The sequence below is a fragment of the Diceros bicornis genome, chromosome 25 (assembly GCF_020826845.1).
Source record: "Diceros bicornis minor isolate mBicDic1 chromosome 25, mDicBic1.mat.cur, whole genome shotgun sequence".
NCBI classification, from domain to species: Eukaryota; Metazoa; Chordata; class Mammalia; order Perissodactyla; family Rhinocerotidae; genus Diceros; species Diceros bicornis.
In genome coordinates, this window is record NC_080764.1 from 15,725,741 (window position 1) to 15,753,158 (window position 27,418).

The 27,418-nt window shown below is 45.5% G+C and overlaps 1 protein-coding gene across 10 annotated transcripts in view; it reads left to right on the plus strand.

Annotated features, from left to right (window-relative positions):
- The window catches only part of LARGE1 (LARGE xylosyl- and glucuronyltransferase 1), a 535,223-nt gene that overhangs the window by 397,764 nt on the left and 110,041 nt on the right, over positions 1 to 27,418 (plus strand). For all 10 annotated transcript variants that reach the window (XM_058568473.1, XM_058568475.1, XM_058568472.1 and 7 more), the window contains one exon: positions 19,405 to 19,509. In XM_058568473.1, the coding sequence (XP_058424456.1) occupies positions 19,405 to 19,509 (105 nt within the window). The remainder of the gene's footprint in view (positions 1 to 19,404; positions 19,510 to 27,418) is intronic.

The following is a 27,418-nucleotide window of genomic DNA, read 5'->3' on the forward strand; positions in this document are numbered from 1 at the left end:
CACATTGATGATTAGGTTTCAACATATGAATTTGGGGGTACACAAATATTCAGTCTGTAGAGTATGGTTGACAAATCTAATCAATAGATTTATGGGGCATGGCTCTTTGGACAGTAGCAGGTAAACTTTGTAACTGTTGGAGTAGGAACTAGAGCTGTGTCATGGCTGACATTGCTCCCTTTAGTGTAATTGATGACAGATACATAGCTCGGAGACCTCGTATATTCAGTCTGGGCCAGAGCACTTTTCAGTGCAGCAGGGAATGGGGGCATGACCTTGGCAGTTCTGGGCTTCTCTCTGCCTCGCCTGTGCCCCGTGATTACTCGACACTAGGTAGGAGCTCTGATTCTTGTGAGTCTGATCCTTTATGTCATTTCGGTTGCTTACTCCGGTGCATTGATTAGATGTAGTTCCGTGAAGAGAGCCTCTGATGTATGTTCAAAGTGCACTGGGAAAAGGATACAATGAGTGGTTTTTCCATTTCTCAGGTTTCTGAGAAAACTTGGAGAGAACCCAGACGTGTAGCAGAAGCTGCAGGAAGTGAAATGGTAACAGGGATTGGAGGTTAGAAGAAAGTTACTCCTGTGTGGGTTTAGCCAGAACCAATGAAAAAACGGGGATCCAGCAGAGAAAGACAGACAGACACAGAGACAGAATGAGAATGGATTGGCCTCAGGCTTCTAGTCAGATGTGCTCCAGATCAAGGTTAATGTGTGGGACCTGGCCCCTTGGTGATACGGGTGAACCCTTCTCTCCTAACTGTGATTGACTCTCTGTACGTCAGTTCTATCTTTATCTTACGCTAACCACCAGTGGTGGATAATTTTGGTTGCTCTCTGGGAGACTAGACTGAGCACATGCAGCTGTCTGAGTTAGGAAGTCAGTGAAAGGATGTCTCAAAGTCTTAGCTATTAGAAAATTCCAAACCTTTATATGGTCACAATGAAATCAGCCTGTCGCTCACCTTCTATTAGAAACTAGAAAATGGGAAACAATTTTCAACAATTCCTGTACAACAAATCACAATCAGAGACCATGCAAAAGAAGTTTAAACAAAGAGGAACCTCACAGATCCTATGTTTTTACAAACACCCTGTTTTATTTATTACTCATGTACAGCCTACTTTCTCCTACAAAGAATTTTAGGCAACTTGTAAGAAAAAATAGAATAATTTATATACAAGGTTCATTGTATCCTATGCTGTTTTTACAGTGGCACTCTGAGCTTCCTAGCAGCCAAAGTAAAAAGTTTACTTGGTCGGTTAAAAGATTCTTGCTCCGAAAGCAAATGTGTCATTTATTTTTAGTGGAGTCAAGTTAATCCTGTTGTTTAGTCTTCAAAGGAATTTCTCACCTGAGACTTCCCAAAAGGAATGTTGACCTAGTGCTGCAGTGGGCAGAGACCTCAGCAGCATCCCTGGAATAAATGCAATAGAGTTTTATGGAGCTCTTCTGTTCAGCGTCCTTAGGGGAAAGCTGGAAGCCAAAGATGGGACTTGAACCCAGGCTCCAGCACGCAGCAGCGGTCTGCGATTCCCCCACTGGTCTTCAAACAATCATCCATCACTATGACCCCTGTCTATTGGGCCTTCAGCAAGACCTAAATAGCAGATCGTTCAGGGTTAATTTCTTATAGCAAAAGAAATGAGCACTTTGTAAGCTATAGTATAAACTGAAATAGTAACACTTGTGACTAAGAAAAGCGGATGGGAAAGCTGTAGCCGTTTTCGTGGGAGTCCCACTTAAATTTCTCTACCTCCTGGCTGCAGGAGTGTACCCTTTTTCTCCATTTCTCTCTCTACCCAAAATGGGCCTCCTTTCCCTCTTTTGATGGCTCTGAAGTGTTATTCAGACACACACGCCTCACGGCAGATGCCTTCCTGACCTATTCATTCTCAAGCAGCCTCGGGCCTGAATAAGGAACAAATGTCATCCCAGGCTGAATTTCACCTGCCCTTTGCTACTAAATCATGACCTTTTCCAGATCTGGCCTGCGACAACAGTTTTTATATGCAGCCAGCTCACCTGGGACAGGCGCCCCAGAGCTGCCACCAGTCTTGTTCATCTGCCAGTCTGTCTTCTTTCCCTGGCATTCCTCTGAGCAAGGAAAATGTCCTTTCTCCTGAAATGTCTATACTTTCCCAGCCCTCTGTCTTTTCTAGTAGGGCCCTGTCCCCTGCCCCCATCACACTCTATCTCTTCATCCACTTTACTTTCATGGTATCTCTTAGCACCACTTGGCATTCTATTGTATATCTCTTTGTAGTCTAGCGCCTCCACTGGAATGAACATGCCAGTGAGACAGGGACTTCTGTTTTCTGACTTTGTTGTTTCCAACTCAGAGCCCAGAACAGTGCCTGGCACATAATCAGCACTCAATAAATAGCTGTTGGATGAATGAACAAATGGATAAGTGAATGAGTGAATGAATGCATGAATTTAGATTGGAATGCAGTCTCTAATTCCTGTTAAGAATTCTTTGCTTAGTGGTCATCTGCGCACATACATCCCCCCTCTTGCTCTCTGCCACCACTGCCCAACCATCTGTGACTTTGCCAGATAAAATTATTTGCTACCTTGATCTTGGAAGCCTCCATTTAGTCTCCATCAGAAAGGACATCAGAACTATTAAAAGGCAAGGTCTTGTGCATTGTTATTGTTGGTGATTTAATGCCATGCCAAGAGAAGACCGTTAGCTGACTGTTATAGGTGTGTTGTCCTTGGCTTGCTAAGAGAGGACTCTCTCTAAGGAGGACAGCAGTGGGCAGGCTTATAGAGAGTGGCCTCACTAAAGAACCCCCATCTGCTTTACCCCAGTGGTTTAGGTGGTGTGTTTGCTGTTAGCATTTGGGGGTGTTGGGTAAGAAGAGTCTGTATCTCCCTCCATACACCCCATTCTAGCTAGTAATTTCAGTAGCCTTCATTTCCATGTTGATATTGAGCAGTCAATAAGCACAATTTAAGAAACAGGGGTTCTAGCCTCTTCCCAGCTCTGTGATCTTGAGACTCATTTCCCTTCGCCCCAACTCATTTTCATCAATTACACCATGAAAAGGTTGGACTAGATGATTACTAAGGATTATTCCAGGTGTACTATTTTTAACCATATTAAGACCTTCTATTTATATGATGTTCTAATATCCTTTTGAAGTCTCCCGTTTGTTAGCATGCCTCTGTTGTAACACACATTTCACGGGTTCTGTTTGATCATATGCTTTGTGTCCTTGCTGAAACCTCAGCCTCTCTGAGGGGGAGGACCCTGTCTTCTCTATGGGTTTGTCACCCAGAGTCTGGCACACTGCCCAGAACTTGTACAGTTGGTGAACAGTGCAACTCAGCTCTTTTCCTTGCACTTGCTTACCTGTTGATTGAGTGGTAAATGTGCAGTGAAATGCCCCCCAAAGGACAGATAACTTGTACAAAATTCGTAAATCATCCATGCATAAGTTCTCAGAATCTGATCACTCTCACATGCCATGTCTAACACCTATGGGTATATAAATTTCTTTTAATCCCCTGTCTTCTCTTTCTTTTATCTTCATCCCAGAAAATCAACACCTAGGCCTTGGGCCACCTGTGGATCCCACTCCATCACTTACTACTTAGCTGTGTGAACCTGGACTAATTACATTCCATCTCTGGGCCTCAGGTTTCTTACCTGTACATCGGAATGATTATACTAACCTTGCAGGGTGGATTACAGAATTAAGTGGCCTCTAGCACAGTGCCTAATAGGTACTAAATAAATATTGGTTGTTCCCTCCAGGGCTCAGTTCAGGATGCCCCTTTCCTTCAGAGCTTTCCCAGCCAACCTTTGGTGATTGTTCTTTAGGATTTTAGGATATGATATCTCTGTTATTATTTATCTTGGAACATCTGAACTGACTTTTGAAAAATGGACTATAAAATGTTCAAAGTCAAGGAGCCTCGTGGCGCCTACTAAAGTGTTTCCTCCTTTCTTAGCCCAGTGTCCTGAAAATAATAGGTGCTCAATGCGTGTCACGTGATGGCGAAGGAGACAGCACAGTATGAAGGAAAAGGACGCCTCTACCACGTAGCCTTGGTTAGATCCCAGGCCCTCTCTCTGCTTCCATTTTCTCATCCTTCAAAGGAAAAGTTTGGTCCCCAGGCCCTTGCAGCTTTGATACTCTGTGCTGTGATGCTGCACCAGGATTTTTTAAACGTACAAAAGCCTCATTCTCAATGCAGAAGTTTCCCTAGATGTAGAGGGGCTTTTCCAAACATGAGAGGCAAAGTCTTGTTGCGTTAGCATTTGCCCGCAGGCTGTCGACAAAGTGAAATATGGTTTGGGTCTCAGCTTTCCTTCAGTAGTGGGCTGCCTTGGCCAGCATATTGCTTCATGGGAGAAGAGTGGCACTGGTTTCTCTCCTGGAAGAATGTGCATCGTGATGCAAGTATACCCCGCGTTTCAACCCAAAGTTGGTGAGAGTGATAGAGACCTTGGTATTTCACTGAGGATGCTAAGGAAGCCAATGATGAATCTCACCATAGATAGAGCATCTTGTGAAAGAAAGGTGGTGGCAGCTGTAATGAAGTGGCAGTAGATATGGGCTTTGGAGTCAAGACTGCTTGATTGTGAATTTTAGATCTAGAAAGATCCAGTACACTGATGATCTAGAATCCCTACCTTTAGATTCCCCATTGGCTCCCCTTGCCACAATACCACATGGTAGCCTTCTGCTGTTATAGAAAGGAGGCTATGCACATCTTCATTTAAGAAAACTCCTTCTCTGGCTTCTCTTCCTCCCTTGATGAACAGCTAAGCATTGGGGGACCCCAGTGCTTCCCGTTGGTCGTCTTCTCCATTAGCCTCCTTTAGATGAGCTCGTGTTCTTAAATCCCATTCGTATTCCAGTGATGTCCAAATCTGCATCTTGGATCTCAGGCTTAACTTAGGAAAAACAGAACTCTTGACTCCCCCCAAATTGTGGTATATCTGTACTTTGGAATACCACCCAGCGATAAAAAGGAATGCAATATTAATGTACATAACAACTTGGATGAATTTCAGAAACATCGTGCTAAGTCTAGGAAGTCGAACGTGAAACACTATGTACTATATGATTGTGATTCTATTTATGTGCATTTCTTGAAAAGGCTAACCTGTAGTTGACAGAAAGAAAACCAGTGGTGACCTGGAGCTGGAGCTCAGGGAAGTGGATTGACCAGAAAAGGGCCACAAGAAAGCTTTAGGGTTGGGAACAGTTCTATATCTTGGTGTGATGATGGTTACGCAACTGCACACAATTACCAAAATTTATCAAACTGCACTTAAAGTAGTTGAATTTATTGAATTTTATTATACTTCAATAAAGCTTGGGAGGAAAAGAATAACTCCATAGCTTCTGGTCTAAGCAAGTGGAAAGATGGAGAGAATGAGCTGCTATTTCCTGACGTGGGTAACACTGGGTGAAGAGCAGGTGCAGAGGAGAAAAATTAAGAGTTCAGTCTGGGACATGTCAAGTCCAAGGTGCCTATTAGATGTCCAAAGGAGAGGTGTCAGGCAAGCGGTTGAATTTATGATTCTAGAACTCAGTGTAGAGGTCAGACTGGAGATTTAAATGCAAAGTTATCAACTGTAGGTGGTGTTTAAAGCAGTGGCCTGGAGGAAATCACCAAGGACACAGCGAGGTGAATGGAGAACAGGAGAGCTCTGGGGATTGAGTCCTGGGCACTCCAGCATTGGTGGTGAAGATTCAATGGGATAAACTATATAAAGATATTATTGGCATATACCAAGTATTACTGCCATGCTAGTTATATCATCATTTTTTATTGATGCAAAATTCACATGATTTCGTACAATTAACCATTTTAAGGTGTGCAGTTCATTGGCATTTAGTGTATTCACAACATGCAACCATCTCCTCTCTAGTTTCAAGACTTTCATCACTCCATAAAAACATCTCATACCCACCAAATAATCACTCCCCATGATCTCCCCTCCCTCTGTCCCCTGTTAACCACTAATCTGCTTTTTCTCGTTATGGATTTGCCTATTCTGGATGTATCATATAGAAGGAACCATACAATATGTGACCTCTTGTGTCTGGCTTCTTTCATTGGGCATAATGTGTCTGAAGTTCATCCAAGTTGTAGCATGTATCCGTACTAAGTTCCTTTATATGGCTGGATACATTTTATTATTATTATCATTATTATTGTTATTATTATTATTATTATTCCATGCCTTTCCCCACACCGACTGCAGAGCATGCATGAATGTTGCTGCCTGAGAACTTTTCTCCTCTCATCCTCTCCCTGGCCTTTCCTTCCTCTTCCTCCCTGTGCTGATTTGAGTTGCACCTGCCTTTCGTCTTAGCGGTCCAGTCCATCTGCTCCTCGGAGACTTACCCCATACCCAGCAGCACCTCTTCTGCATCCCCTAAGACAGACAATCATTTCTTAAAGTCACCTTTACCACCTCTTTCCCAGAGCCTGATTGGCACCAAACACAGGCTAAATTGTTGTTCTCCCAGCAGTACCATTCAGCGAGCAGAAGAGAGCTCTTAGATGCTCTCCCCACCGCGCTGAGCCCTGGGAGATCCAGGGCTACAGAGGGGCAGACTCTGCACCCTTCGCCCACACGGCCCGTGTCCTTTCTGGATTGTACGAGAGGGAAGCACTCTGGCTTCCGCCTCTTGGTATGGCCCTCTGGCCAGGCATGTCCACTGCACACAAGTCCCTCAGGAGATGTTTGTTGACCGTGATGTATGTGTCCATCTCTTACCTCTCCCCTCATCTCCAGGCTTGTGTATCTCTAATGTGATATTTCTAAAAGAAAGAAAGAAAAATAAAACCTCGATTTCTATCTCCCCTCCAGATCATGCACTCATCCATTCCCCACACAGCGGGAAGAATGTTCTTTCAGAACAGAATTCTGATTGCATTGGCCCCTTACATACAGCATCACCACATTGCACAACTCCAAGGGGCCCTGGTCGCATTGTCTCCTTTGCAAATGGTGCCCCTGGTATTGTGTGACTCGATGGTCCTGCCTGCCTAAGACCCTTTAGTTGTGCCCCCTGCTGGTCCTACATGAAGAAACTACATGAAGCGCAGAAGAAATTCTGCGCTTTGACCCTCAGTCCCCGCGGGTCTGCCTTGTTGGCTTCAGCCTCATCTCCCCCACCATCCTCTCCTTGGTCTGTGTGTCTCCACCGTGCTGGCATTTAATCCCTTGAGAGGTATTTTTTCCTCCTGACACCAACCAATTCTCTGATTCTCTGAGGACACTAACTGAGTGTCCTACAATTCGTTTCAATTCTGACACTACTACCTGGAGTTAGCGTCAGACACCACAGGTTTAAGGACTCAGTCCCACAAGACCACTTATACCTCAAGACACCAGTCACAAGTATCAAGTCCCCAGGTTACCCACACTTCTGTTCAACTTGGCTACAAAGTCGGGGGTTTCCACAACCCCCTTCCTCACGTAGGTTCACTAATTTACTAGAACAACTCACAGAACTCAGGAAAGTGCTTTACTTACTATTACTAGTTTATTGTAAAGGGTATAACTCAAGAATAGCCAAATGGAAGAGATGCATAGAGCAAGGTATAGGGGGGAGGGGTGTAGAGCTTCCATGCCCTGTGTGGGCCCAACACCCTCCCAGAACCTTCATGTGTTCACCAACTCAGAAGGTCTCCAAACGCCGTTGACAGTTTAGGGGTTTATATGGAGGGTCCATTACATAAGCGGGATTGATTAAATCGTTGGCCATTGGTGATTAACTCAATCTCCCGCACCTCTCCCCTCCCACCTCAAGGTCCAGGGGGAGTGGCTGAAAGTTCCAAGCTTCTAATCAAGGCTTGGCTTTCCTGGCAGCCAGCCCCCATCCTGAAGCTATCTAGAGGCACAACAAGAGTTGCCTTGGTAGAACAAAAGATGTTCTTATCACTCAGGAAATTCCATGGTTTTTAGGAGCTCTGTGCCAGGAACCAGGGACAAACACCAACTATCTTTCTGTGACACTACATCCTTGTCAAACTTCCCAGTGCAGGGTTTTAACTCACACTGTTCCCCTTCCTTGATGCTCTTCCCATCTTCCTTCAGATCTTGATTTAATCCTGATATCCTCAGACGACCTCCTTGGCTGGCCTCCCCTTTTAGGGACCCTGATGTCACTCCTGACCTCTCCCAGCCCTTTCAGAGTCATAGTTCCACGTCTGTTGCTGTGATTTTAGTGACTTTGCTCTGTGTTATGGGCTGAATTATGTCCCCTGAATTTCATATGTTGAAGTCTTAACCCCCAGTACCTCAGAACGTGACTGTATTTGGAGATAGGATCTTTAGAAGGTAATTAGGTAAAATGAGGTCATTAATTAAGGTGGGCCCGAATCCACTATGACTAGTGTCCTTCTAAGGAGAGAAGATTAGGACACAGACACGCACGGAAGGATGACCATGTGAAGACCCAGGGAGAAGATGGCCATCTATAGGGAAGGAGAGAGGCCTCAGGAGAAAAGAAACAACCATGCCAAAACCTTGATCTCAGACTTCCAGCCTCCAGGACTGTGAGAAAATAAATTTCTGATGTTTAACCCATCCAGTCTGTGGTACTTGTTACAGCATCCCTAGCAAACTAATACACCCTACAAGGCTATAAGCGCCTCTAAGGACAAAGACCATCTCAAGAGTTATCTGTCCTTGCAGGCCCACAGCCTGGCATGGTGCTTGACTCTAATATGTATTCAATAAATATGTGTTGAATGGATGAGCGACTTATCTCATGGTGATGACAGAGATCTTTGAAATATGAAAGTTTCACTAACACTGTACTGAGTAGTCACAGGCTGATGATCCTTTATCCTTTTAGTATCTCTGTTTTGAATTTCCTCCCTATCCTTCTTCATTGAACGAGCATTATGACATCTCTGTAATCTGTCTGAGGACCAGCCTTAAGAATATAAAGAGATTTTGTGAATAAGCTTCCTGAGTGCTTCTCAGCCACACAGGGGCCTCTGCTGGTAACTTCCATCTTCCAGTCTATGTTTCAGAAAGTAAAGTTTGCTCAACATCTGGCCTCTGTGTAAGTAGAGTATCAATGAGTAATAATGCTATAATCTTAGAAATCCTCTGGCTCGGGGGGCAATTAAGTGATAGCTCCGTAGGACCCAGAAATATTTGGTGATAATGATAATACTTAAAGTTGAACAGTATTTTATAGTTTACAATATTTCATTTCATTCTTCAAACAACCTTATGATGGAAATAGGGTGAATTTTATCATCATCCTTTTTTTTTTTTTTTGGTGAGGAAGATTGGCCCTGAGCTAGTATCTGTTGCCAATGTTCCTCTTTTTGCTTGAGGAAGATTGTCACTGAGCTAACATCTGTGCCCATCTTCTTCTATTTTGTATGTGGGATGCCACCACAACATGGCTTGATGAGTAGTATGTAGGTCCACGCCTGGGATCTAAACCCACGAACCCCGGGCTGCTGAAGCAGAGTGTGCGAACCCAACCATCACACCACCAGGCTGGCCCCCATCATCCATTTTAAAGAAGGAAAAACTAAACCTCAAAAATCAAGTAGTGTTGACCCTTTTGGCCACACAGTTAATGATTAGAAAAGCCAGAACTTAAATGTCGGTCTTAGAATCCTGCAAACAGGTGCTTTTTCTGCACCCCCAGTAGGAAAGGCCAGCTGATTGCTCCTAGACGCTATTATCAGTGAGTAAAGAAGTGTCTGTGAGCGAACCATCTGAAAGATGTCAACAAATTGTGTTTTTAAAAAGAGACAGATCCAGGAAGTCCACGGATGGAAGTTGTAGCTGGATCCAGGCCAGCTCCGGTCCCTAGCGGAGGCCTCATCTGAGAGGTGACGGCAGCCGGGCGTCCGGGAGTTGGTGTGATAAAAGCAGCCTTGGAAGAGGGCCCAGCGGCTGCCCCACGTTCTTTTTCAGTTTTTCCCATTTCCAGACACCAAAGATCATGGAAGGAAGAAAAGAGAAATCGTTATTTGAGATTGAGCAGGAGTTTTTTAAACCGTACATGAAGTTACTGTGGTCCCGCTCGGGGCTGACTTGGGGGTGGGGGGACTTGTTCCTGCCTCTTGGCAGATGGAATCATTATCTGGACCTTTATTGGACTGCAGACTCTTTTCTGAGATGCAGGCCTTCCTTTTCTGCTCTCCCCAGGTGCCCCTAGATAGGATGTGCTCTCAGCTCAGTGCCCTGGGATTAATGCTGAAGTAAGTTAGACTCTGAGTGCCCCATGGGGACCGGAGGACTCTGCAGTGTCCCGGACCCTCCCTGCAGCCCCAGGCGGCAGTGTGGGCAAGAGCAGGTGGGCTGGTCAAATACATCGTAACCAGCCTTTCTGTCATCCTCTCTATGTCCTTTGGAGCCTTGCCCACAGTGGTGCCAGATGCGGCCTTTCCCCTGTAGAGAGAGATGCCTTGTAGATTGTTCCTAGCCATGAGTCTTCATAGGTGTAAAAATATGGGCTTTTGCAGCAGAGAGACCTGAACACAAGCCCCGGCTCTGTGGCTCCTAGCCAATTGTCCTTGACAAGAGACTTTTCCTTTCTAAACCTCAGTTTCCCTTGCAAAAGATGCGATAAGCACAGTGCCCACCTCATGGAATTGCTGTAAGGTACTCTGAGACAGTGCATGGAAAGCACAGATCCCAGTGCCTGGGCAGAGTGCTCACAAAGACAGGCTGCCCTGAGAAAAACGGGCTCCCGTCACAGGGCAGGCAGGCAGGCACATACACAGCACAAGTGGAAAAAGAACATGTAGGGGACAGTCCAGCGTGAGGAGGATGCTGGAAAAACTCATCGCTGGCTTCAAAGAAAGAGATCTCACAATGAGGTTGGCAGGGAGCTTTGAGGCCATCAAATCTGGTCCTCAGCTCTGTGCAGAAATCCCCCTCTTACGTGCCTGGCAGGTGACCTCCTACTCCCAAAGGTCCACAAACCTGCTCTGTGTCAGAATTAATGGGGCTGTTGTTTGAAAAAAAATCCCCAGGACTCACCCAGGGAGAATGTGCTTCAGTGAGGTTTGCGGTGGGGCCTGGCTGAGAGTAGCCAAACCATTTGAGAAGCTCTTTGCAAAGATCCTAACATCCAGAAGGCAGGGACTGGGTCGGTTTTCCTCACTCTGGTGTCTCCAGCAGTTGGCACAGAGCCCAGCGCACAGTAGGGACTCGATGAACACCTGCTGGGTGAGGACTGAATCCTGCAGCCTCTTCCAGGACTATGCCAGGGCTCGGAAGCTTCTCCCTAGAAAGGCAGCTTGTTTCCATTTTGGTGAATAACGATTACTTAAGGTCTGCTTATAATAAGCAAAATCTATCTTCCTTCAATCTTCACTCATTCAGCCTAATTCTCCCTTCTAGAGTGACACAGATTCTAATTCCTCTCAGAAGAGATTATCCCTCAGCTGTAGAGGTCAGTAAGGGTGGGATATTTTCCTCCAAGTGAAATCAGGGCTGGCTGAACAATGAATAAATTGAGGAGAAGGTGCTTTATGTCACTGAAACCCAAGAAAACAAAGTGCTTGACAAAGGACCTTTCTAACTAGAGTATATGGATCCCATCTCAAGAACATGCCGTATAAACTTGGGGTACATAAACCTCGGGAATCGCCCTGGTGAAGCCCCATGAAGTAGCTACATTTACCGTTTTGCAGAGGAGGAAACTGAGAAACTAAGAATTTACCCAGGATTACCAATCAAGTGTAGAAGAACTAGAATTTGAACCAGGTGAGAAGTTCAGGGGACGAGGAGGAGGCCAAGCTGGAGAAGCCCGCGCTTAGAAGAAACACCGAGCATCGAGTCAGCGGTGGGGTCCCAGCTCGTGCATTGCGAATGTGTTCCGAAACACCTCACTCCCCTTCTCTGGGCTTCATCTGTAAGAGCAGGCGGTTCCCGAGTGAGGACTAAGACCTTCGCAGCTCACGTGAACTTCTGTGATCCTAGAGTGCATTTAGCAGGAGCTGAACTGAGGAAGTGGGAGCTGTGAAACATGCAAGTGGAGAAACAGCCCTTTTCAACCCATTCAGGGTTGTTTAAATGTACCCTTGTGTGTTGCATCTTCTCAGGAGGTGTTTTATTATTCTACAACCACCGGCCGGGGGCACCCAGGGCCGTGAAGCTCTTCCTTCGGGATGTTTAGTAAGTGGTAATGTGATACTATATGGTTTCCTTATTATAGTTATCCTGCACTCAGACATGGCATTGAATGGTCCTATTCAAGGCTTTTCTATTTTAAAATAGCTTATTAGAATAAATATAAGGTTGAAAGGGCATTGGTGCTTTCTCTGCTGAGGACAGCCCCTGGTTATACCATTTTGATATTCACCTGCTGGTATAAGAACAGCTGGTTAGATATGCAGCAGGGGTTGGCAGACTCCCTCTGTGTGCCCAGGAGCTTTCCTGGGGGTGGGAAAAAGGTGATGGCACTGGAAGCATCTGTGATCAGAGCTAGAGCTACTTGCTCCTGGTGTTCGCCTGGAGAGCTTAACTAGTACCCATCCGCTTCCACCCTATTCAGATAGAGTTCACCAGTTCCAGGTGGGCTAGGCTGGTGGGGTGTAGATAATATGCATTTTTCATTCATTCATCCGTGCATTCATCCATCCATACTATACTGGGCCCCAGGAGCATTAAGCTTTTTAATCAAGGAAGCAAAATCATCAAATTTGCACTTTCAAAATATTTCTATGGCTGGGTAAGCAGAATGGAATGGCAAGGGGCTTCTCTGAGGGAAAGGTGATCAAATAGGAATCTGCTAAAGTAATCTAAGAAAGAGGGATGAGGAGAGCATGGTAGAGCAATGGAGGGAACGAATTGAAGAAAGAGCAGATAAAATTTGTGGGATTTGATTATGGCGAGGATATGAGGAATGAGGAGAGGGAGGTGTCAAGGTTGATTCAGAAGTTTCTAAGCTTCAGTGACAAGTTAGATCTTGATGCTACCAACGAACAAAATAGCAGGGATCAGGCCATTATTTAGGGGGAGAAGATTGTGAATTTGATTTTGGTCAGTTTGAGTTGAAGGTCACTATGAAATTGCCAAATTAAGATGGTGAGCAGATAATTAGATTAAGAGTAAGAAGCTCTGGAAAGTCATCTGAGCTGGAGATGGAGAGAGTCATTATCTTCCTATCGGTGGTATTTGAAGCCATTGGAGTAGATCCCATCATCCAGGGATGAAATATAGAACAGGAAGAAAAGAGTGCCAAGGGTGGGAGTTGGGGAGCCCCAGCACTGACAGGGAGGCGAAAGAGAGGAGCCCCATGAAGGAGGCAGGGAAAGAAAGTTCAGAGGGAGGAAAACAGCCAAGAGACTGGTGTCTCAGAAGCTCAAGGCTTTAAAATGGTGCATTGGGGTGGGGGCAAGGCCAGCAGGGCAGAGTTGAGGGCAGTAGGGCCAAATTTTACAGCATCCAGTCTATGCAGCTAATGTCAGCGCATGAATAGGAAAACTTAAACATCACGAAGAATGACCCTCACTAAAGGGAGGAAGAGAAATTCCTTTAGTAGAGGGTCTCCTGTGAGCCAGGAGCTTTACATATGTTATCTTATTTGATCTGCACATCCATTCTTGGAGGCAGGAGGTAGATTCTATTCTTGACCTTTTTCTGTAAGGAAATTGAGGCTCAGAGAAGTTGGTCAAGCCATACCTGGGGCTAGAGCCCTGTTTTGCCTGGATTGAAAATGCATTGTCTCTGATTTACCAGGCTGCCTTCCTCATACCAGGTAGGCCAGTGCCCAGCCCTTTCCATGCCCCATGTGCCACATGGAAGTGTCACCATTCTCTGCTCCTGGGGCCTCACTTCCTGAACAGTGGGAGCCCTGCTCGGAGCCAAAAGCTGCAGAAGAAGGGAGCCAGGGGAATTCCCAGCCTAGAGCCATCCGTCTGCTGGCTGGTGACACCCACACCAGGGCCCCAGCAGAATAGCAAGCTTGTTTGCTCTTGTCTGGCTGTTAGTGGTGATGTATGAGTAAGCAAAGAAGACAGCTTCATTTTCCTAAGTTAACTTGTGCCTAGAGTAAGAAAGACGGGGAACAGAGCACTTAATCATAACCACAGGGCCAGCGCAGAAAACAGTGACAAAGCCTTTTCTGTTAGTCGCGGAGTTTTATTATAATAACTCCTAAGAAGATGAGAGAGGCGGTGGGGAATGCTGAGGGAGGCAGCACATTAACAGCCCGTATCATCTCCCCAGGAGGTATCCCCTGGGATTTTGCCATCCCCTGGGATGGCAGGCCGAGGATGTGTTTGCATCGTCAGGGTTAAGGCTTTAGACTTGGACCTCTGGGGACCAGGGTGTGGATGCCGCCTGGCTGATGAGCTGGGATTGGCGGAGCTGTAAAAGATGACCTGTCTTGTAGGCGCTGTCACCAGGGACCGGAGGGACTCTGCCTAGAAGGGTATTAGGGGACAGTGCCATTATCAGAAACGATTTGGGGGAATTTGGGAGTTTGGAGGTGTGTGTGGAAGGGGCAGGCACGGCCTGCGATGCGGGAGGGGATGTGGTAGATGCCTCTGGGGAGACGTCACCCACTTTCCCCCACAGAATCAATTCTTCCTCCCTGCCTTCCATTCCTCTGCCTTATCAGTGTTTCTGTCACTGCAAGGACCGCACTGCTTCATAATTGTTTATCTGTCTCCTCTTCTAGCTGCCTCCAGGGCCAGGACTCTGTTTTATTTGTCTTTGATTCCTCAGTATTTTGTGTGGTAGCTGACAGCAAACTCTCAATCGATATTAAACTGAACCAAAGTCGAGAGAGAGTAAGGATCGTGTCAACTAAGGAAGAGAAGAGACGCTGAGACTGCAGATGCAGATGCCTGAATCTGGACAGATGGGGCAGAATATAGGGCCAGGGAATTCTGATTGTAGTGATAAGAGCCGATGCTTGCTGAACATTTTACTATTTTCTAGGCACTCTTGGTGATGCTGTTTGAATAAGCAAAGAACACAGCTGCATTTTCACGAATTAACTTGTACCTAGAGAAAAACAAATTAGTTCTGTGGCATGTACTGTTTATTAACTCCACTTTATAAATGAATGAAGAAACAAGCACAGAGAGGTTAAGTAACTTGTCCAAGGTCACACAGCTACTAGCTGTGTGAGGAGCCAGGGTTTGAACCCAAGCAGTCTGGCTCTGGCATTTGTTTTCTTCACTGCTTTCCTGTACTCAAGAAGTGTAGCACTGGAGGCTGCCACTGAATTCTGCTGGTTTGTGAGCTGGATTTAGACACCACATGAGTTTATTGTGTGCTAGTGGCCCTGCAAGTGAACCTCGCCCCTGACTGAAGCAGGGACAGAGCTTCCAGACCCTGATCGATAATTCTCAGACTCTAATGTGCATCTGAATTACCTGGGGAATTTTTTTAAGTGCAGATTACTAGACCCAGTGGCCAGAATTCTCACTTAGAAGTGCTAGGTTATGAGGGAATTAATATGTGACATTCCCTCTACACTTCCAGATACTGAATCAATTTAGAGATAAGATGGAGGAATGAAAGCAAATGTCACCTTATTTTACGGATAAAAGTTAAATTGGAGGACATGATTTAGATGTGCATCTACAATGAGTAGTCATAATACCAAAACCTGGAGTTGGAGCTGCCCAGCCCGTCGTAGGAGGTGTTGGGTACCTGCAACCTTGTCGGGGGTGGGGGAGTGGGCGGTGGCCTGCCCTGGAAAACTGACAGCAGAGAAGGAAGATTCATTGTGGGCCCTCTGCTGGCTCCTGGAAGGGACGGAGAAAGGGCTGAGCTCCGTAAACTCGTAAACTCAGTTCTCTCTGAAACTCACCAGTCAGGGAGCTCCTTCCAGGCCCATGGGAGAGAGAACAGGCTGGGGCAATGAGCCGGGGAATCCCTCCTTGTAGAAACCAGAGAGGTAGCAGGGAACCAGCCTCCAGGTCACAATTAACTGCTAGGTGGAGGCCCGGAAACGTGTACTTTTAACAAGACCAGGTTTTTCTAAAGCAGACAGTCCTCGGACCACATTTAGAGAAACAAAGTTCTAGAAAGACCTAATTGTGATGCTAGATGGCCTTCAAAGAAAACCACACAATGGGCTCACTCTCCTTCAGAAGCTTCCAGGTGATCTTGGATGATGATATTTAAAAGGAGCTATCACTTATATAGCGCTTAATATGTCCCAGCCCCTATGCTGAGCACTTACGTGAAGTCACAACAGCCATAAGAGTTAGATACTGAGGCAGAGAGACGTTAAGTAATTTTCTTGAGGCTACACAGCTAGAAAGTGGCAGGGCTAGGAATTGGAACCAGGCAGTCTGGCTTCAGTCTACACTCTTCACCTCTGGCTACACCACTGCACACGGCTCCCCGTCCACGCCACAGACCTCTGCAGAGGTGGACACACCAAGTTAGCTCAGGGTATTCACAAGACCACTTATAAAACCCAGCTACCGTTTTAATCAACAGAGCAGCTAATGAATCCATCTAAAAACACAAAACAAAGTCTTAGTAGCTGTTTATTATTTTGCTTTCTCAACCAGTGGATATTAAAATTACGGCTATCATGTTGCTAATTAAGGATTTTATTTTCTTAACCTTGTAGAGGACTGGCGTAGGTGAATGGGCTGTGTGCCACCATCATAGGAAATGCACCCCAGGTGCAAAGTGAGAGAAGGAGAATTTGGATCTTATTCTTTGGGAAAACATGACTTACGTTTAACCTCGCAGATTACTCCTTCTCTGGAGATTAAGACCTTGAGTTCAGGCCTTCAGTAGAGCAACCGATATCAAGATGCTTTTAGGTGCTGCCGCTGCATCATTGCAGTTTTCCATGCAGGTGAGGAAGATGCCAGAGTCCCCAGAGCTGAGTGGGCAAATGTGTTGATGTTGGCGAATGGGGAGCAGGTAAAATGCTTTGCAGCCTCAGAAATGTGTGGGACCTTAATACACTAACATTAGTTGTCTCCCAGTCAGAAGAGATTTACCCACCAGCCATCACTTCTTTAGCAGATATTTATTAGCTCCTATTAGTGTTCTAGATACTACACAGTCCTCGCCCTTGGACGGATACAGAGATAGATATTTACAGATGAGGTGTGGGTGTGCCTGAACATCACCCACGCTGTCCTTTACAGGGTGTAAGTTGGCCGATGGCACAAATACCAGGAGCAACTGCTAAATAGAGATGTCTCCCCTCTCATGCGGGAGTGAAGGTAAAGTAATCATTCAGACTTGAGGGTGTTCATAGGCAGCTTCGAGATGGGCCCTAAAGGCGGAGGTTGGCAGGGGGCAGAGGCAAGCCTCGCTAAGCAAGAGCTATATGAGTAAGACACAGAGGTGAGGACATCTTTTCGTGTGGCAGGAATGAAGTGTGGCTACTAGAGACTTCGTCTGAAGAAGCAGACTGAGGCAGAATACAATGCATGGAATGCCAGAATACAGAATTTGGACTTTTCAGATAGCTAAAGACTACCCTACCTTAAATTCAGATGGCCACCCTAAACTCAATGAAAGATTATTCCCCTTTTGTCATTTCTGAGCGCATGACACCCTTCATCATACCAAAGAAACATTGTGGCACCAACCTGGGGTCATTGGTAATAATGACCAATTATTGGTCAGCTCCCCCAAGGACCCCACATCCCCTTTGCATGCCAACCTTGGGGCGAGATTATTAAATGAGCTCTCTAATGAGGTCACAGCACCGGGACTCAGCTCACAGCTTCCTCAGCCAAGGGCACCCTGCCTTTCAGATCTCATTGTTTTGCACGAGCCTCGCAAGCTTGTTGCATGTAGAATGGGTTGGCTCTTGCACTTCTTGAGTTGGTGATACATTTTTCTAAGGGATTCTACAAGTTTTGGATGGGATCGTATACAATGACAAAGTGGGAGGTAGTATCTTTCTCGTGCCTCTAATTTATGTATTTGTACTGGGGTGATGATTTAGATAGGAGCTCGATAAATTGATCAAATAAATTACACCAAACCCACATGCCATCATTTCAGGGAGCTGTCATCACACCAAGGAGATGCTATATCACCCAGTGTGGTGTTCCAGGAGAACCGCTGTGTTTTCTTAACATGCTGCGGGGCTTTCATTGGGTCAGAAATGTCTTTATTTCTCAGATTGGCCACAATATAAGAATTGTAGCTCCAAAGGCATTGGTTAGCTGGGGAAGGCCGTAATTATTAGTCGTGTGACCTTTAGTGAGTTATTTAAACTTTCCAAGCCTCAGTTTGTCTTTCTATAAACTATGGGTTTGTAATTCCTACCTCAAACATTTGTTATGAAGGTAGGCAATAATGCATTGAGACAGTGGAAAGAATTTGGATGTCAGACAAGTATAGATTCATATCCTGGTTCCATCACTAGTTGTACAAACCGTGGTCCTATGTGAACCACAGTTTCCTAGTCTGTAAAATGGTGTTGAGATAATAATTTCACGGGAATGCCTTCTGCGAGTGGCATCATAGTGTTTTCTAGTGGAAGGTAGTTGATTCTGATGCCCAACTTGTCCTACTTAGAAGGCCTGGAGACTTATTCCTGCCTGAGTCCCAGGAACATAACGCTCTATGAAATTGAAGTGAGTGACTGACTCACCTAAGATGCTAAGAAATTGACTAAGAGACCTGACTCACCTTAGGTGTTGGCCTCAGTGCACTAGAAACAGAGGCCAACATCAAAGCCGAGCTCTGGGGACAGAGAAACCATTGTTCCTCTAGAAAACACTCCTGCATTGACGTGATGCTTGTTGACACAAGATAAAGTGAATGTGAGAGTAATAACACTGTGAGAAGGTGGCCAACAGGTGATTCTTCTCTATAGGCTCCCATCTCATTAACCAAGGGTCATTTCTTCCTCTCTGATGTGAGAAAACTATTTCATCTCATGCCCAGAAAGCTGGTAAATTAATATACAATGGGAAATATTAGAACTGGAACACTTGAAGAATAGTATGTCAGGAAATAAATACACATTGAGTGAATTAAGAAATGGATGGATGGATGGATGGATGGATGGACGGATGGACAGACGGATGGATGGATAAATGGATGGACAGACGGATGGATGTACAGATGGATAAATGGATGGATGGATGGATGGATGGGTGGATGGATGGATGGATAGATAGATAAATGGTTTTGGATTCTGGCTTTATCACAGATTAACTGGATGACCTTGGGCAAGTTAATTAACTTCCCTGGGCAGCCTCCATTTCTTCTCTATAAAATGGGGATAATAAAAATGGCTGGGCTACCTAAGTGTGAGAATTAAATATGTTAATACAAGTGAAGCACTTAGATCAGGGCCTGGCACTTAATAAAAACTCCCAATAGTGGAAGCTATGGTTAGGATGATTTTCCGTTATTATATCTCCTGTTCGGTACTCACCAATCCACTTGGCTTCTTTTAAGACCTTTGTATTCTCTGTACTTCACAGGTCAGCAGGTCCTGGGCTTGGTAGAGAACCAGAGTGACTGGTACCTTGGGAACCTGTGGAAAAATCACCGCCCTTGGCCTGCCCTTGGAAGGGGCTACAACACAGGTAAATCATGAGCGGGGAGGCGCGGGGGTTACAAAGGGTGATGTGAGGACTCAGTGCTCCCTCCTCAGGGAAAGGAGGCAGGCTGAAGCACAGGAGAAGGCCGCCTGGTTGCCTGAATTCCACAATGGGCAGTATGGAGGCGGTCGATCTTCTAGTTCTTTCTTAGTGCTGCCGCTATGGGCAGAGTAGCTGTTGGGCCTTGGTAGTCTGTGACAGTCTCTCCAGAAAGCCCCTCTCCTGACTGACCTTCAGTCGTACATCCAGTTGGGCATCTTTATGGGTATGACTTGTAGGTTCCTTGGCTCCATTAATATAGAGAGATCATCCTGCAGTGACAACGAACCTCAACATCTCAGTTTCTTAACACAGCAGAAATTCATTTGCCTCGCTCACACTCCACATCCGTTGTCGGTCTCCTGGGATCTGGGCTCAGCATAGATATTCAGGGTTCATCCGTGTATGGGGAGGAAAGTAACAGATGTCCTACTGACTCTGAAAGTTTCAGCTCAGAAGTCACATAATTTCTGCTAATATTTCATTGGCTAAAGCATGTCATGTGGCCATGTCTGCCTTCAAGGAGTGTGGGCAAGTGCAACCCGACCATGTGCCCAGAAGGAGAAAAGGCAGAAATATTTGGCAGTTGATACTTAGGAGCTCCCTAGCCCTTAAACACCACAGGTCTAAAATCAAATGCATTATTCTACCTTGTTGCTAACCCCAAACTTGTGTCTGCTCCTTTTTCTATCTCTATTAATAGTATCATTCGTTCATTCATTCTTTGTTCAACAACTGTCTGTTGAATGCTTACTGTGTTCGAAGCCCTATGCCAGGTGCCCCAGACACAGCGCATGACCTCATGGAGCATATAAACAATGAAACTAGAGCCACCTCCCTCTTCTTAGGCTCAGTTCCTGCCAGTGTCTGTCTTTGAAATGCCTCTGGATCCTGTTGCCTCTTCCCCTCCATCCTCTTTGCATCTGCTTTGGTACCCATTCTCAAAGGATGAAAACCTGCCATCTGTGTTGCTAGAACTTGGAGCTCAGGGAGCAGTAGGGTGGGTCAGGCCAAGAAGGGCTGAGACCTGGCGTCTGAGACCAGCTGTACTGGGTTAGGGCAGGTGTCTGGGGATGACACCACCCGAAGGTAAAGCCTGTCCTGGAAGCCAAGGCCAGTTTGTAATGGGAAGAGCCCAAAAGTCAACTCTGAGAACTGAAGGTCAGATTCTGGAGAGGTCAGATGCAAACACGGGGCCCCAGAGGCCAAAGGAAGAAGGATGAGAGTCAATCCAGAGGTGAGAGTTCAGAGATGGGATCAGAGCAGGAATAGGACAAGGAAAGAAAGGTCCAGAGTCAGTGTCCTGAGCAGCCAGAGGTGGCAGTTAGGGAGCCCTGTACTGAAGGCCGTCCTTTGAGCTGGGGGACATTCCTTAGCTGACATTTGCCAGAGCATCCAGGCATGCCTCGCTTGGTGTAATGTTTTCCTGTAACACCCACTAGGCATGACTGCCTGCAGAGGTTGCAATTGAAGAATTTTAACCACCAGCCCTTTGCAGACCCAGAGCTGCATCCTGGAGCTTACTGCTGTGCTGGGCGTTAACCCTTGAGTTGCTGGATGGTGGGGAAGTAGGAGGAGTCCCTGAGAGGGGCCGGGTTGGGGGAGGGAGGCCGAAGGGACTCAGAGCAGCAGCTCTTTATTAGCCATAATAAAGTATTTCAGCATTTTAATAATGGGTAAAGTGGTGCCTCTGCATACCAGCTAAGTGTTGTCCAGGCCCTGGGCCAGGTGCTTCTAGGTGTTAATCTCATCTGATCCTCACACTAACGCCAGGAGGCAGGTGCTATTCTTATCTCCATTTTATACACAGGAAACTAAAGCTTAGTGAGTTTAGGGCTGTAGTCTGATAAGTAAGGAGCCTGCTGTGTTAACCACTAACCTAATCTTCCTAGCTTGAACTTTAGTGGCTTAAGGATCAATAATACTTTTTTAAAATGTACAGTCCTGGACTCTGTCCCTTGAAGGGTTTGCAGAGGGGCCCAGGATTCTGCCCTATAAGAAGCTGCCAGGATGTTTCTGGAGCAGAAGGTCCAAGGGTCTGCTCTGATAAAACATGGCACTCTGCTTCCCCTCCCAGCAAGAGCTTTCCCAGCAGCTGTTGTCTCAGTGCATTTGAGGCTGGACCCCTCAGGAACCCACAGTGGGCCAACGAGAGGGCTCCCGCTAGTTTCCTTTGGCTAGCAAATGGTCACCCCATGTTGATCTTTTGTGCCTGGATTCCAGACGCCTTCACTCCAGGCTTTCATAAAGCTGGAGATACCCATGTTTGTTGACGGGAGAAGGAAGATCTCAGGTGAACCCTAGTTTCTGTCTTCCATGACATGAAATAATAGAAAATGTCACAGAGATATACTGCAGTGCCTCAGGACACAGCATCGGGGTCATGGTTATCTGCGTAAAACAAAAACCACTGGTCATCAATCTGGGTTTGCAGGGAGAAGAAAAATGTAGCACACTGGGGAATTTGTTATGACAAAAATGACATGTCCCCTCCCACCCCTCCCAGCTTGCCTCGGATAGTGAGGCCAGGAGACTTACAGATCTCCAGACCACCTCCAGCTCCTAATTGACATGCCAAGGCAGTGAGTTACTTCCCTTCTTGCTGCCACCAAAAGGGCAGAACAGATGGGAAGAAGCCCTGTTCGAAGTGATGTGTCCATTTAAATAAGCCCGTGACACCAAGTGATCATTATAAAAGGATTTATGCGACATCAAAATGCATTGGCTTTCATGATGGGGATTTGTTATTTTAAGACAAGGATTGTGCCACACGTCAGTGGATGAGTCATCCGGACGTTTAGATTCTCATGGAAATTGAGGACTCTGCTGGAGGGAACCTGCCGCCCTGAATCCCAGTACATCTCAAGCCTCCAAAAGGGATGTCTCCAGCAGAGCCTCCAGCAGTTTGAAGTTGGGAAACTGAGGTGGATCCAGATGGACTCGTAATTCGGCCGCTTAGTTTCTGTGAGCTTGGCTGAGCTACTTCACCTCCTTGAACCTTAGTTGTCTCCCTTGTAAAGTAGAACAGTAATAGCACCTAGCATGTGAAGATGAACGAGGTAATTTGTTTAATGAGCCTCACCTGGTGTCCGGCACAAAGCACTCACTCAATCTTAGCCTGTGTCCTCTTGCATTTTTTTTGCCACTTATTCTATCAGGGATTGGAATCCACCTGCTTTAAAAATGGTGTTTTCATAATTGGCTAAGGTTGGCTAAGATCTGCTAAACCTGGTCAGAAAGAACCAGTAAGTTTTCTGCTTTTCCACAAATATAATGCAGCCACCTAGCAATTTTTCTCCTACTGTCCACTACCTGGAAAAGGTTAGCCTTTCCTATTATTTTAGCAAAAAATGATGGTTTTAGTTCGTTTGTCAGCTTCCTGTTTTACTTTGAAAATCCCCAGAAAAAGCCTGAGGTGTTTGAGCTGGGAGATCTGCCTTCAAGACCCGACTCTGTTGCTTTTCAGTTTTGTGCCTTTTGGAAAGCAACTCAAGCTCGCTGAGCCTTGGGTTCCTCAAGTGTAGACTGAGAATGATAATCCCACCCCAGAGCTGGCTGTGGGTGTGTCACTACAGGGACCTTGGAAACCGAAGTGCATTAGGAAGTTGGTCATAGTTTTTATTTCTCCTCCTGACCACAGCCCACCTGAGTAACTGTTTTCAAGCAATTAAGAGTCAGCCACATTTATCAAGTTCAGCTGCATTCACCAGGCATCAGACCAGACCCCTTACCATGCATTCTCTTCATTAATTCCCAGAACTGTCTCATAAGGTAGACATTCCTCTTCAAAGAGCCAGCCAGCTTCCCCCTTCCTCTTTTTGTTTTTCTTTCCCAGTCTGCTTGCACAAAGCTCCCAGAGCCCTAAAAGATCAGGGAAGCTCTGCCCACCATCTCCCACTCATCCCCCGCCCTGCTTACTGAAGCGGTTTACAGTTTAGTTCCATCTTCACGGAGCCACGAGGCCACAGCAGCTGTGGATGACGAGGCAGATCCCAGCACAGGGCCCTTGCTATCACTGTTCAGGTGGAATTAAAGGCAACTCCCACATCCTCGCACAGAGATGGGTTCATTCCGGACCATTCTGTCCACTCATCATCTCCTAGGTGCAAGAGGCTGCCATTCACCCAGCGTTCAGCTGTCTGCAGGACCTTTTTTTTCTTTTTTAAAGAAACAAGATTATGACAGGCTCATTAAGATTCAACCCACTTCAGTTCATATGCTGATGGTGAATATCTTAAAAACAAATACCAGCAAAGAAGAGCTAAAAGGAGCAGGTGACTGGAGAATGAGGTGAGGGAAGGCAGGCCAGGAGGAGGAAGATGGCAGGTTTGCAGAGAGGTTTGTTGGCGTAGGATCCCAGACGTTACTCAAGGAGAAGATGTGTCCTCTCTGAGATGAAGGACGTAATATCAACCAGAGGATGTACTTTAAGAAACAATTTAAAAATAAAATGTATCCTGTTCCTTTCAGTCTCCAAATTAGGCTGGAGACAGGCAGATGGAGACCTGGCTCTCTAGGGAAAGAGGGAATTTCTCTAGGGATGCTTATCTGTAGAACAACAAAATTGGGACATTCAAGGACTGACTCACCTCTGAGGTTGGAGGAAACTCTGGGCCATGAAGAAGTGGAACGTGATGCGTGGTAAAGTCGGGTACCATGGTGAACTCCATGGTGGAGATTCAGAAGGAGCAAACATTTGACAACTTGCCAGAGAACTATTAAACAGATAGCTTTAGTGGGATAATGAGAAGTGTGGAATGTAGACTGACCCTTTGCTCTGCCTCTGACATCTAGTGTTCTGCAGCCCTACGCAAGTCCCTTCATTTCTCTGAGCCCTCCTGTCTCTTGGGTCAAGAACTAAGATCTCTTCTTGCTCTGAAGGAATATTATGATTGGATGATTTCTGTCTGTCATAATTGCATCCAGAGAAACTAGATTTAAGTGTCATTGGTTCATTCAGCACGTGCTACTGAATGCCTATTATTCTGGGTAGAAAATGATTCTAAAAAAGGCGATACCAAGAACCTTTCTTCAAGAAAGATTCTAGTACAGGATAGTTTGCGTATCTGCAAATAAATTTAGTATGACTTGAACCTCTAGCATGATTGAGATTCAGAGTTGAACATCAGCCCTGCAGTAACCCTGGACAAGCCTTTTCTAGACTAATTCCAGAAGACATTGCAGGAGATGTTAAAATGTGTTTAGAAACTGTAGACAGTTAAGGCTGAGAAATCTGCTATATTCGCTATGTCACTATATCGCTCCCTTGGTGATTCAGGTTGCGTGTTGGCATATTAGAGATCCTGGAAAGTCCAGAAGTAAAGAAAACCGTTAAACCCAGCAGTGTTCCCCACTCTTAATTGATCCTAGAGCTGTGGAAACGAGTTTGGAAAAAAGTGCCCCTACACTAACTCTGAGGACAGGGATTATCACTTTTTGAGTTCTGTATCCCAAGCTCTTGTCATAGAGGTGTTTAAATGGAGTTTGTAGAGTAATCCCATTGAAAGATGCTGGCCATTCTAGGAATGGTTCATCTGACACCACATTCAATGGAAATGTCTACTCTATTTTCTACTGTAGGTTTTCATTCATCTTTCTACTTTCAGGATAAAAGCACCAGATCATTGTATCTTCTTAATCAATGTCCTGTGTGTCATTGCATGTCTGAAGCCAGTTACCAACAAGCATCCCTGCAAAACCTTCTGTCCACATGAAGGAATGTGATGTGAGATAGCTTCTAAACCTTTCACCGCCGTGATTGGTTGACCACCTCTAGGTAGCTTCAGTTTCTCTCTGAGAGTGACGCTCTAACCTGAATGATTTGCTCTGGATGTTATCAAACTATCAGAGGCTCATGCCTCCACCTGGACACTTCTGCCCGCTTTCCTGAATCACTTAGCATGCCTGTCTTAAAAAGTCACCTTTCGAGCCCTAACCCAGAGAGAGTGAATCTGAATCTCTAGAGATGAGGCCAAGTAACCATTATTTTAAACGTGCTCCCTACATGATTCTGATGCATACTGAAGTTTGAGAGCCAGCCTCATAGTACGGACTTTAATTACCATTTGCACATCAAGCTCAAATTGATCTTAAGTTCAACTGAAAAGCTTCATGAATGACCATTCAGCCAAAGGTGCCCCATTCTGTACTATGTGATAGATTTATTGAGCCTAAAGCACAGACTTTATATGTATCTCTGGTGAGTTTTATCTGATTTAGGTCAAGGTTTGCATCATTTTATTTGACTTCATTTTAGTCCTCAACTTGGGGTCATCCACAAACATAATGAAAATGCCTTCTGTTCATTCAGCCAGTGGCCTTGCCCCATTTTTGTAACAAATGTTTTGAATGCCTCTTTTACAAACCTGGAATAAAATTCAAAGATTACCTATATTACATTGTCTACAAATAGCATTTCAAAAAAAATCAATATAGTGCCCTGGCTATAATATAAAGAAGAAATAAGAGGAAATTAATTTACTATAAAATAATACTGACTTTATCTGTAATTGCTCAGGCTTGGCTGCAGTAGAGGGACTAATGAAGTAGTCAGATGCTTCTGCCTCTGGTTCAGGATAGAACTGCCTTCAGTGTGATTCCTGCAAATGTAGAATGTGCTGATGGAGTCCTGGCAATCCAGATTCCGTGAGTGGTGTTTGCCATCTGTGAGAATCTTTTGCAAACTAGTGAACAACTCTTGGTAAAGTATCAGAGAGCAGGAGGTACCATCTTCCCTTTATTTTTACTCCAAGTTCAGTGTCTATTAAAATCATGCAAAAAAAGCATGTTTTTTCCCCCTGTAAGTAGTGTTAATTTCAGGTTCAGAGAGTTATAACCGTTATCTACAATTATAAACACGAATGTCCAGTGGGACCCAGGTGGGATGCGGGAATATTCTGCACTGTGCTAGACTGTCCTGAGAAGGGGACATCTCAGTGAATAAGAGAATGCTCCCTGCTCACAGGGAATGGGTCAGCCAGCTGGAAGTCTGTGTAGCAATACTGCCATCCAACAACTTCTCTCTGCTTAACCTTTATCTAAGGTTCAGTGACGTTACCCAAAGTTACCCACTTCATATCCTGAACCGGGATCTCCTTTGGCCTTAGTTCTGCCTTCTGGGTTCACACCAGAAATCTCCCTCTTCCAGCTGATAACCCCTTAGATATGCAAGTGAGAGAAAGGGAACAGTGCATCCTAGACTTCTCTTCTGTGGTCTTACACGCCTAGTTCCCTGCACGTCACTGATTCTCTGAGCCTCAGTTTATTCGTGTATGAGATGGGGGTGGTTGCAGTATCTGCCTCACGAAGGATTGTCGTGAGAAGTACAGGAGATAATCTAGTCCATTTACTATAAGACAAGGCTGGGCATGTAGTCAGTGCTCGGTATATGTAGTGGTGTTGCCTCTTGTCGTTATTTAAGAGGTAGACTAAGGGACTGCAGGATGGCCAGCCTCCTCCCATGTTGGTCACTCTGTGTTCCTGGAGCACCTATTTCATTTTTTCCTATTAAAAGACAGTATTCCTTATGTTCTGGAGGTGAACAATCCTGGATTCAAGTCCGGGCTACATCTGGTTCCAGCTCTGTGATTCTGGGCAACTAACCGTCTTGTCTCTCTTCATCATATCAGGACAAGAGTGTCTGCCTCACAGGGTTGCTTCGAGGAGAAAATGAGATATTTGTAAAGTGCTTGGGACAATGTCTGGATCAGTAAATGTCAGATATTAATATGTTCCCTTTCCTTTTATATTTGAGGTTCACAAACAGGGAAAGACAACTGTGGCTCTCCAGCATCTTTTAACAGTAACTCTGTCTTTTGCCCATTGAAGATGTCTGGGGCTGGGCACTCCCTCCCCA